This window comes from Pseudophryne corroboree, chromosome 1, assembly GCF_028390025.1.
Source record: "Pseudophryne corroboree isolate aPseCor3 chromosome 1, aPseCor3.hap2, whole genome shotgun sequence".
NCBI lineage: Eukaryota > Metazoa > Chordata > Amphibia > Anura > Myobatrachidae > Pseudophryne > Pseudophryne corroboree.
In genome coordinates, this window is record NC_086444.1 from 775985652 (window position 1) to 775996770 (window position 11119).

The following is an 11119-nucleotide window of genomic DNA, read 5'->3' on the forward strand; positions in this document are numbered from 1 at the left end:
CGAGAAAAGGATTTACCGGTAGGCAATTAAAATCCTATTTTTTAATTGCGTTGTAATTTTTGCAGATATCTATTGATCTGATCAAATTTATGTAGTATAGCTGCTGGGTGGATCTACAGATGTGCCCTCGGGCACCTAGTGTCTTACGCCATACAGCATTAAATGCTTGGTGCCACTGAGATGCTTCGACACGGGTACCATAGTTTTAACTAAATATCAGTGTACCAGAGACTCAAGGTTGCGACTTATACCGCAAATGAATTAGTACAACCTATGTGCAGAGTCACAGATTCAGCATAATGGAGTGTGATTGGAGGAATAGCCATGCTCGTATTGGAATCTTTTTTACACATGTGGCTAAGTTGCACACTCTGTATAAGTACTGTAAGCCCCGTTGTACTCTAGCGATATAGTTTTGTTACTTCTCCTAAATATTGGGTACACACTAGGACGACAGATCGGCCATCTTTGACGACTGGTAAGTGCATAAACACTTACCAATTGTTGGCCGCCCAGTTGTGATGTTAGTCACCGGCTGCCTCTGCAACAAGTGTACATGTGGTCAGCTGAGTGCCAGTACACACAGCATGATGCGCAGATATATCTGCAAATCCTTCGGCTGTGCTGCACAACCAATGCAGTATGTCTGTGAATAACTTAGTTCACAGACATATCGCTGGTACACACCCGCCGTCATGCCCACTACATATCGGCTGTTCAATTGAATGGCCGATGTATTGGCCAGTGTGTACCCAACTTAAGACACAAGGCTGATTGTCACAGCTAAGTCACAAGGACACTGACTGTTTAAAGAGGGGTTTCTTGGCATTCCTAGAGTAAAGGTGTATGAGGACACATCTGTAGCATACTGACAGTTGCATTCTACATTAAAGTTGATTGTATTTATGTAATGGCTAGCAGAAACTAAGCAGATATTCCTGAATTAACCTATTTGACACTAAGGGGGTATCCAATTAGCACTAATTGTCTCATCTGGGGCTATCCAATTAGCCCTGATATGCCGGCGTGAGCTGCGGCTTATTAGGGATTTTGTTTCACCTGCCATAGGCAGGCGAAACCAAATCCCCGGAAATACCCCGTTTTCACCTGAAAACGGGGCTGTTTCTACTGAAAGCACACAGGTTTCACTTAACCTGTGTGTTTTCAGGAGACGGTGTATTTTTCTACAGGCGACCAAATTGAATAACTTGTAAAATCTTATGGGTGAAAAAAATTTTCATTTTTCGCGCCAGATATATCTTCACTTCTAATTGGATTCCCCCCTAAATATTTTCTTACTCCAGTGCTGAGTCTGTTTTGCCACTTTTTGCGCTGTCACATTCCAACGTTAGTCTCCATAATTACTTGGGCGTGGATCATTAGATCGACAGTGTCTAGGTCGACATTGTTTAGGTAGACAGTCAGTAGGTCAACAGGGTCAGAAGGTCGACATGTTCTAGGTCGACAGGTCAAAAGGTCAACATGAGTTTTTTATGTTTTTTTGGTGTTGTTTTCTTCGTAGAGTGACCGGGAACCCCAATTAGTGCACCGTGTCCCCTCACATGGCTCGCTTCACTCACCATGTAGATCGTTAAGTATGAAAAAGTTAAAAAAAATGGATTACAAAAATACTCATGTCGACCTTTTGACCTGTCGACCTAGAACATGTCGGCCTTCTGACCCGGTCAACCTTCTGGCTCTGTCGACCTATAGTGGTCGACCTAGACACTGTCGATCTTCAGACCGGATCCCAATTACTTTTGCAGTAACTACACAAATTGTACTTGGTAGTTTCTGAAAGTTCCTCTTAAAAAAAAAAAAAAAAAAATGTTAAAAAAAATTAAGTTTTCTTATTTTGCTCCCAACACCATGAATAAAATCTACCCAAATGTATTTTATTTAGTTTTGTCATTCAAATTTCCAGAAAGTTAACTAAAATATTTTTAGAATCATAAAGAAATACTTTTGAAGTTCATGTTTTAGAATTATTCCACCTTTTCAAAACTGCAAAAAAAGTTTTTGCGGTTTTAAACTACAAGCTTCCAATGTTTAGGATTAAAATGTTACTTAATACAACATCCAGTGACAACATAGAGCATCTCCTTGCAGTATATTATACTCGTATATTATAATCGATATTCAAAGGAATCATTTTGAATATATTGGGCATACTTTGGTGCCAGGTAAAATCTGCTGATTGGTTTCCATATATAATCTGAAAATCAAATCTGGTGATTTCTTACACCGATAGATCCCAATTATTGACTACTTTTTTTAGCTAGATACAAATAACATTCGCTCACTCCTGATCAAGTGTTGGGCCCATACTGTACATGTGCTTATTTCCAGTCAATTTGGATTAAAGCTTGGAGGACACCGTTAATGCCAGCAATATGGCCTTTTACTGCAAAGAGTGTGGTCTCAAAACAAATTCTGACATTTAAAGGGATTATCTACCATGTTTAATAGCACAGTTATAAAATCGCGCTTCACTAAATGACAGAATTGGCCTGTGTGTGCCCAGAATCGTTCCATGTATGGCTCATGTAAAATGGGCAAACTAGATGGACCAGTTGGTCTCTATCTGCAGTCCGTGTTCTATGTTGATATGATCTCTTCGACTAGAACATGGTAAAGAAACATAAGTCTAATGTTGTCTTATATAGATCTCCTAGATTTATTTTTGTTTTTTTAAGCAACTCTCAATCTGTTTATTCTAGAAACTGCAGAATGTGATCTAGAAAGTGCCAAGTTAGTCCAAGTTCTGCATAGACTGTTATCCGATGAGAAAAGTGCTCCAGAGATAAAATACAATTCTATGGTGTTGATCTGCTCTGTTATGGGTTCAGGTAAGTAGTATCATTTGTAATAACTAGGAAAAGTAATATGATAAATAAATTGAATTACAGTTAATATTTTTGTTTTTCCAAAAGATAAATTGACATTAATTTGTTTATATATTATGTTTATCGTCCATGTTAAATTCAGACTGTTTTTTCTTGGTACCGGTCACAACTTTTTTTTTTGATCTGTAAAACTTGTTCCCTGATCTTTTCTAGAGCCTCTATTCAAGGAAGTTCAAAGCCTGGCATTCATTGGCGTTGTATCTAAATTACGGAGCCATGAGAACAAAACTGTTGCCCAGCAGGCCTCGCTAACAGAGCAGAAACTGACTGTACAAAGCTGAGATTTGTTTGCACAAATTGTCCATCCTGCTGATTCCATTATTGTCTCCTGTGCTCTGCTCTGCCCTGGCCTTGTCCCCCACCAACTGTATGTGCATGTGTGTTATGTTGCCACAGAAACCAATGAACTGCTGTAGGTACCTGTACAATCGTAGGCACAGAGAGATGAAAACGAAGCCAGCGTATCCTCCATTACTGTCTCCCTCGTATCCTTGTTGCTTACCTCCAAGGGAAATATGTGCATGTCGTAGTCCTCTAATGTAAAGGTGATACTCGAGGCCCCCTATAACAACCCTGAACTGTGTAATAGAGTATTGCTAGAGTATGGACAAACAGGAAAGAGCCAGTTCTTTTGGAATTTCATTATCTTTCATAGTCACAACAGCTCCATTTTTGGTGCTGTGTATGCAGACTAGGAAGGGATGTATTGCCACTCATTCATTCACTAGTCTTGCCTGTTGCTGTCAAACATGTGGTACAATGCCCAAATCCAACTAATAAAACTACCAGTGCCCTCTTATTTTGTGGTCGTGTTTCATCGCTTGCTTATTATGTCAAATAATAACAACAGGTAAGGAGAGAATTGTGTATTTGATTATTTCCTACGGATAGCTGTGAATGTGTAAGAAGGGAGTGTTGCTTTTGGAGTACTGTTTTTTTTTCTCTTTAAATAGTAGTTTAGATAAATTATACCTCTATTATATTATTTGCATACATTCCTGCTTCTATTACTCCCAATCAATATTATAAAATAACCCTTTGTCCTGCCATCCTATCACTTCCATAGATGGCAAGGCAGATTGATTACTGGAGCTTTTGAGCTGATGTTGTGCAGAAGGACTCGGTGTATCTGTGTCAGACTTCCAGGAGTGGGAGCATTGGCGTGCATTGGGAGGACCAGTCATCTGAATTCCATTACATTGATGAAACTATAAATTGCTGGAGTTCTGAAATTTGGATCAGTGAGTTTAGTGGAGATTAAGGGAGATATCCAATTAGCCGCGCTGGCTAATTGTCCCGCCGGGGGCTATCTATTTAGCCTCGAAAAGCCGGCGCGAGCCATGACTTATTAGGGATTTTGTTTCCCCTTCCTCGGGCAGGCAAAACCAAATCCTCGGAAACCACCCTGTTTTCATGTGAGGCTGTTTCTACTGAAAACACACAGGTTTCACTGAACCTGTGTGTTTTTTGGAGGAAAGCTATTTTTTAACAGGTGATCCAAATTGGATAGCTGTAAAAAAAATATATCAGTGAAACATCAGACAAAAGTGTGAAACCGGCCGTTTTTAGCACCCAATGTTGTTACACCTCTAATGGGTTACCCCCCTCAGGGTTTGAGGATTGGTGTTGGTATCTGTGGTTAATGTGTAGTGGCATTACTGATGCATTTATTATAGCAGTGGCTAAACTCCCATATCTGCCCACATACACCTATCCTCAGATCGGGGCTATATGATGCACTACGGACAATGCAGTTTTGCCGCGCTGAACATTTTTGTGGTGGCGGTGATGAGAAAATCAGATTAGAGACAAATAATTATCAGATTTCTTGCTTACCAATTGTGTCTGAATTGACTACATACACACATGGCACATCTATAAGCATGACGTAAAATGATTCCAGGACAGTATTGATATTTTTTTATTTTAGCTTTTTTACATACCTGTGTGTGGGAACTACTTGCTAACAAGGACTAAAACAGTACAATGTAACAAATGTTATCATAGTATATAATACTGTACATATAAATGGGGTTAACATGAAAATACTGTAGTAAAGTTGGTCCTAGTCCTTCTGTTCTTCAGCTCCAGGACGTGTGATAGTCTGCAAGTCATTATCGTGACATCCTAGCAGCAATTTCTTTGAGCTACTGAACAGGCATCATGAACTGGGATGGACCCTTATTTAAAGATGGAGCTGAATTTAGTAAAATTAGAAAATTAAATTGCAATTACATAAACGTTTTAATTGTGGGTGTTAAAATATCTTTACTACTCCATAATTTCTATTTGTCCATGTGCTCAGTCAGCGGACTCCTGAGAGCACCATCTCTGCTCATCCTGTTCTATACATCGCTGTGCCACTGTCACTTAGATGCATGACAGAGCAGGCAGATGCAAGCTGTGGCAGTGTGGTGCCAGCAAGTGTATGTGATGTGAGCAGCAGCACAGGGTGGGAGACGTTCTGTCAGTGTATCGTGCTGAACTGAAGTGAAAATCTTAATCTTAAGGACACAGTGGGGTATATTCAATTAAAGTTGGATCCATTCCGACATGTATTTGTCGGAATGGAACCGACAACCCCTATTCAATCCCATCTAAAATTCGACTTTAATGGGAATTTGGATGGGACGCAGAGGAGGAGAAGGGGGGCGAGCCGCGGGGAGACCATGGGGGGACAGCCGTCGGGCATACAGGTAGATCAGCGCTACAATAGCGCTGCAGCAGGATGTCACTCAGCCGCCCGACCTCACGGCAGCTTCCACCCGGCTCCAGCAGCGTGCTGGAGCCGGGTGGAAGCTGCCGTGAGGTCGGGCGGGTGAGTGACATCCAGCTGCAGCACTACTGTAGCGCTGATCTCCCTGTATGCCCGCTGGCTGTCCCCCGTCTCCCTGCGGCTCCCCCCCCCCCCTCCTTCCCTTGCCTCCTCTGGGTCCGCATCTCAGTCTGACATCATTTTTATGTCAGACTGAAATGGTCGAAAAGGAGGCCAAAACCTGTCGGATTTGGCCCCGTTTTCGACATCAACACGTGGATCGGCAGCTATTCTGCCGATCCACGTGCTTTTCGACAAGTCGAATTTATCACCTTGTCGAAAAATTTAGCAAAATATTGAATAGGTCGAATCAGGATTCGACCTTAAAAAGTCGAAAACTGCCGTCTTTTCGACAGACGGCAGTTTTCGACTTCAATTGAATATACCCCAGTATGTTTAAACATGCATAATACTTATTGACATTACAGGTTGAGTATCCCTTATCCAAAATGCTTGGGACCAGAGGTATTTTGGATATGGGATTTTTCCGTATTTTGGAATAATTGCATACCATAATGAGATATCATGGTGATGGGACCCAAGTCTAAGCACAGAATGTATTTATGTTTCATATACACCTTATACACACAGCCTGAAGGTAATTTTAGCCAATATTTTTTATAACTTTGTGCATTAAACAAAGCGTGTGTACATTCACACAATTCATTTGTTTCTTATACACACAGCCTGAAGGTAATTTAATACAATATTTTTAATAACTTTGTGTATTAAACAAGGTTTGTGTACATTGAGCCATCAAAAAACAAAAGTTTCACTATCTCACTCAAAAAAGTCCGTATTTCGGATATTTGGATATGGGATACTCAACCTGTATATAGTTTTAGCATTAACTGGAAATGCTCCTCTAATAACCCTAATTTTCCCCTGACTACAATTTATTTAATATGTTAACAATACCATATCTAGCAACACATTTTTCAAGAACATCCTAATAATAACCAATTATTGGTAAATTAAGTTAATTATTTGGATGTAACATGCAACACTTGGTGTGAATGTAGTAGGGTGCGAGAATCCGAAAGAGCGATTTTGTGAGTTCTATGTTTTAAAGTAGCAATCTTTTACATGGCAAAATGAATTTGGTTTTGCCATGTAAATGATTGCCACTTTAGAAAAAAGAAAACCGAAGAACTCTCACAAAATCTCTCACGTCCCGATTCTCACACCATCTTACATTTCCCCCCTACATCTGAGTTCAGGTTATTTGTCATAGACCAGGTTATAGGACCTACAAATTAGGCCATTGCTGCCTGTATGCCTCTAACTAGTCAATAAGGTTAGGTAAGAGAATCTTCCAGCAACCGCCACACTCAGAGTGTTCTCCCTATCCCTTCCCCAGTATCCACCGTGCTGCCGATCGCTGGTGATCATGCAACCTTGCGGCACCCCCTGCCTTCCCCACCCACCCCATTCCACGACTGTTTATTAGCAGATTAAAAGTTTAGCACCTGCTGGGGAAATTTAAAAAAAAAAGCAGCACTTACAATACCTTCCCCGCGGACACCCGACAGCTGCAGAGAGGAGCAGCTGGCAGGAAAATTTACAGTCACAATAGTCCTGATGATCCGATTAATGATGATCTGAAATATAGACTGTGATGTTTGTACTAGTTTATTTCCCCCTCATACATCCTAGAGGATGCTGGGGTCACATCAAGAACCATGGGGTATAGACGGGATCCGCAGGAGACATGGGCACTTTAAGACTTTCAAACGGTGTGAACTGGCTCCTCCCTCTATGCCCCTCCTCCAGACTCGAGTTTTAGACTTGTGCCCAGGCAGACTGGATGCACTCTGAGGAGCTCTACTGAGTTTCTCTGAAAAGACTTTATGTTAGGTTTTTTATTTTCAGGGAGAACTGCTGGCAACAGTCTCCCTGCTTCGTGGGATTTAGGGGAGAGAAGTCAGACCTACTTCTGTGAGTTTAAAGGCTCTGCTTCTTTGGCTACAGGACACCATTAGCTCCTGAGGGTCTGATCGCTAGGTACGTCTAGATGCTCGTTCCCAGAGCCGGCCGTCACCCCCCTTACAGAGCCAGAAATCAGAAGACTTCAGTGACGGCTTCAGAGGTACCGCACAGCGGGCGCGCTGTGAACCATGCTCCCACACTCAGCGGCACTACAGGGTGCAGGGCGCGGGGGGGGGGGGGGGGGGACACGCCCTGGGCAAGCATATACACCTCTAAAAAAGTGACTGGCAAGAGGGGACAAGGTGCCAAGCCACTGTCCAAACCCCTGCCAGTATAAAGATTTTGGGAAAAATAGCAGGGCTGAAGCGCGCCATTATGGGGGCGGGGCTTAGTCCTCACAGCTCACATCAGCGCCATTTTTTCTTCACAGAAGCTGCAGAGACGCTGGTCCTTCCTCACACTGCTGTACAAGTAACAGGGTGCAAAACGGGGGGGGGGGGGGGGCACAGTGATTTTTGGTGCAATATAAGTTATTATATAAAACGCTGCAGGTCTGGGACATTCTGTAACTGTTTCAGAACCGGGTAGCGCGGGTAGGGTTGTGAGCTGGCAAACTTCCTCTGTGTCTCTCTGACAGGCTTTATTGTGGGTCTGTTCCCTATATGCCCAGTGTGTCTGTGTATGTTGGGTGCACGTGTGAGGCTGAAGGCTCTTCCAGGAGGAGACTATGTTAGGGACACAAACGGCTGTGGGAGTGACCCTGTCGGCACCGCCGACACTTGATTGGGTGAATGTTTTGGGTGCTTTGAATGCTAATGTGGCTCTGATAAATAAGAGATTGGATAAATCTGAGTCTCAGAACCAGGCATGGAAGAAATCCGTAGAGGATGTGTTGTTACAAGTCCAGACCCCCTCGGGGTCACAATAACGTTCATTTGCCCAGCTGGCAGACACGGATACCGACACGGACACTAACTCAAGTGTCGACTATAGTGATGCCAGATTAGATCCAAAACTGGCAAAGAGCATTCAGTACATGATTGTGGCAATAAAAGACGTATTACATATCACTGAGGACCCTACTGTTCCTGATACTAGGGTCTGTATGTATAAAGGAAAGAAACCTGAGGTAACGTTTCCTCCCTCTCATGAACTGAACACGCTTTGTGAAAAGGTTTGGGAAAATCCTGACAAAAAGTTTCAGATTCCCAAAAGGATTCCAGTGGCATATCAGTTTCCCTCTGGGGATAGGGAAAAATGGGAGTCACACCCCACTGTGGACAAAGCTCTATCACGGCTGTCCAAAAAGGTAGCTCTTCCATCCCCTGACACAGCAGCCCTAAAGGATCCTGCGGATCGTAGGCAGGAAAATACATTGAAATCCATTTATGGCACCACGGGTACGCTACTCAGACCAGCCATTGCATCTACGTGGGTGAGTAGCGCTATCGAAAAATAGGCAGATAGCATTCTTTTGACACTAGGTTATATCAGGGACGCTGCAGTCTACCTAAAGGAAGCTGCGAGGCATTTTGGCCTCTTGGGATCAAGGGCCAATGCCATGGCAGTCTCAGCTAGGAGAGCATTGTGGATTCATCAATGGAATGCTGATGCTGACTCTAAGAAAACTACCGCGGGTAAGTCATCGTTTTTACCTTATGTGCCTGCACCACAAAAGAAAGCACACCACTATCAGATGCAGTCCTTTCGGCCCCATAAATACAGAAAAGGCCGAGGGTCTTCCTTCCTTGCTACTAGAGGAAAGGGAAAAGGTAAACGATCACCGGCCGTGGCCGTTTCCCAGGAGCAGAAGTCCTTCCCGGCTTCTGCCAAATCCACCGCATGATGCTGGGGCTCCTCTGCGGTAGTCCGCACCGGTGGGGGCACGTCTAAAGCTCTTCAGTCAGTTCTGGGCTCGTTTGGCCCTGGACCCATGGGTTTTAGAAATAGTGTCCCAGAGGAACAAACTGGAGTTTCAAGACGTTCCCCATCACCGATTTTTCAAATCGGCCTTACCAGCTTCTCTTCCGGACAGGGAGGTGGTATCAATCAAGTCATTGTCAGGGTTCCCCCGTCGCAACAGGGAGAAGGCTTTTATTCGATCCTGTTCGTGGTCCCGAAGCCAGACTGCTCAGTCAGACCAATCCTGAACCTCAAATCCCTAAATTTCTACCTAAGAAAATTCAAATTCAAGATGGAATCTCTCCGGGCAGTGATCTCCAGTCTGGAGGAGGGGGATTTTATGGTATCGGTAGACATAAAGGAGGCCTACTTACATGTTCCCATTTATCCTCCACATCAGGCTTACCTGAGGTTTGCAGTTCATGATTGTCATTACCAATTTCAGACGTTGCCGTTGCCGTTTGGTCTGTCCACGGCTCCGAGGATTTTCACCAAAGTAATGGCCAAAATGATGGTTCTCCTGCGCAAGCAAGGAGTCACAATTATCCCGTACTTGGACGATCTCCTGATAAAGGCGAGATCCAGGGACCAATTACTGCAGAACATTACGCTCTCCCTGACAATTCTGCAGCAACATGGTTGGCTCCTAAACTTGCCAAAATCACAGTTGGTTCCGACGAGACGGCTGTCGTTTTTGGGAATGATTCTGGACACAGAATTACAGAGAGTTTTTCTTCCAGTGGAAAAGACTCTGGAAATTCAGAACCTGGTCAAACAAATTCTGAAGCCAGCAAAAGTATCGATCCATCAATGCACTCGGTTGCTGGGGAAGATGGTGGCGGCCTAGGAGGCCATTCACTTTGGCAGATTCTATGCCAGAGTGTTTCAGTGGGACCTGTTGGACAAGTGGTCCGGGTCCCATCTGCACATGCACCTTCTAGAGGGACGCAGGTTCGGGATCCAGGACTGGATCTTAGTGAACACGGATGCGAGTCTCCGAGGCTGGGGGGCAGTCACACAGGGGGAAAGCATCCAGGGAAGATGGTCAAGCCAGGAAATGTGTCTATACATAAACGTTCTGGAGTTAAGGGCCATTTACAACGGCCTTTTGCAAGCGGAACATCTTCTTCGCAATCGGCCCGTCTTGATTCAGTCGGACAACATAACAGCAGTAGCGTACATAAACCGCCAGGGCGGAACAAAGAGCAGAGCGGCAATGGCAGAGGCCACAAAGGTTGTCTGCTGGGCGGAAAGGCATACAAGCGCTCTGTCAACGATCTTCATTCCAGGAGTGGACAACTGGAAAGCAGACTTCATCAGCAGACACGATCTCCATCCAGGAGAGTGGGGTCTTCATCAAGAGGTCTTTGCAGAAGTGACAAGTCTTTTGGGAATTCCTCAAATAGACATGATGGCGTCTCGCCTCAACAAGAAACTTCAGAGATATTGTTCCAGGTCGAGAGACCCTCAAGCAATAGCAGTGGACGCCCTAGTGACACCGTGGGTGTTTCAGTCGGTGTATGTGTATCCTCCGCTTCCACTCGTTCCAAAATTAATAAAGATCATA

At 43.9% G+C, this 11119-nt stretch overlaps 1 protein-coding gene across 9 annotated transcripts in view; it reads left to right on the forward strand.

The window, feature by feature from the left end:
* Window positions 1-3705, forward strand: part of RAP1GDS1 (Rap1 GTPase-GDP dissociation stimulator 1) — a 297477-nt gene extending 293772 nt beyond the window's left edge. For all 9 annotated transcript variants that reach the window (XM_063917603.1, XM_063917632.1, XM_063917621.1 and 6 more), the window contains 2 exons: window positions 2721-2849; window positions 3060-3705. In XM_063917603.1, coding sequence (XP_063773673.1) covers window positions 2721-2849; window positions 3060-3187 — 257 coding nt within the window. In that variant the 3' untranslated portion in view covers window positions 3188-3705. The remainder of the gene's footprint in view (window positions 1-2720; window positions 2850-3059) is intronic.
* The last annotated feature ends 7414 nt before the right edge of the window (window positions 3706-11119 follow it).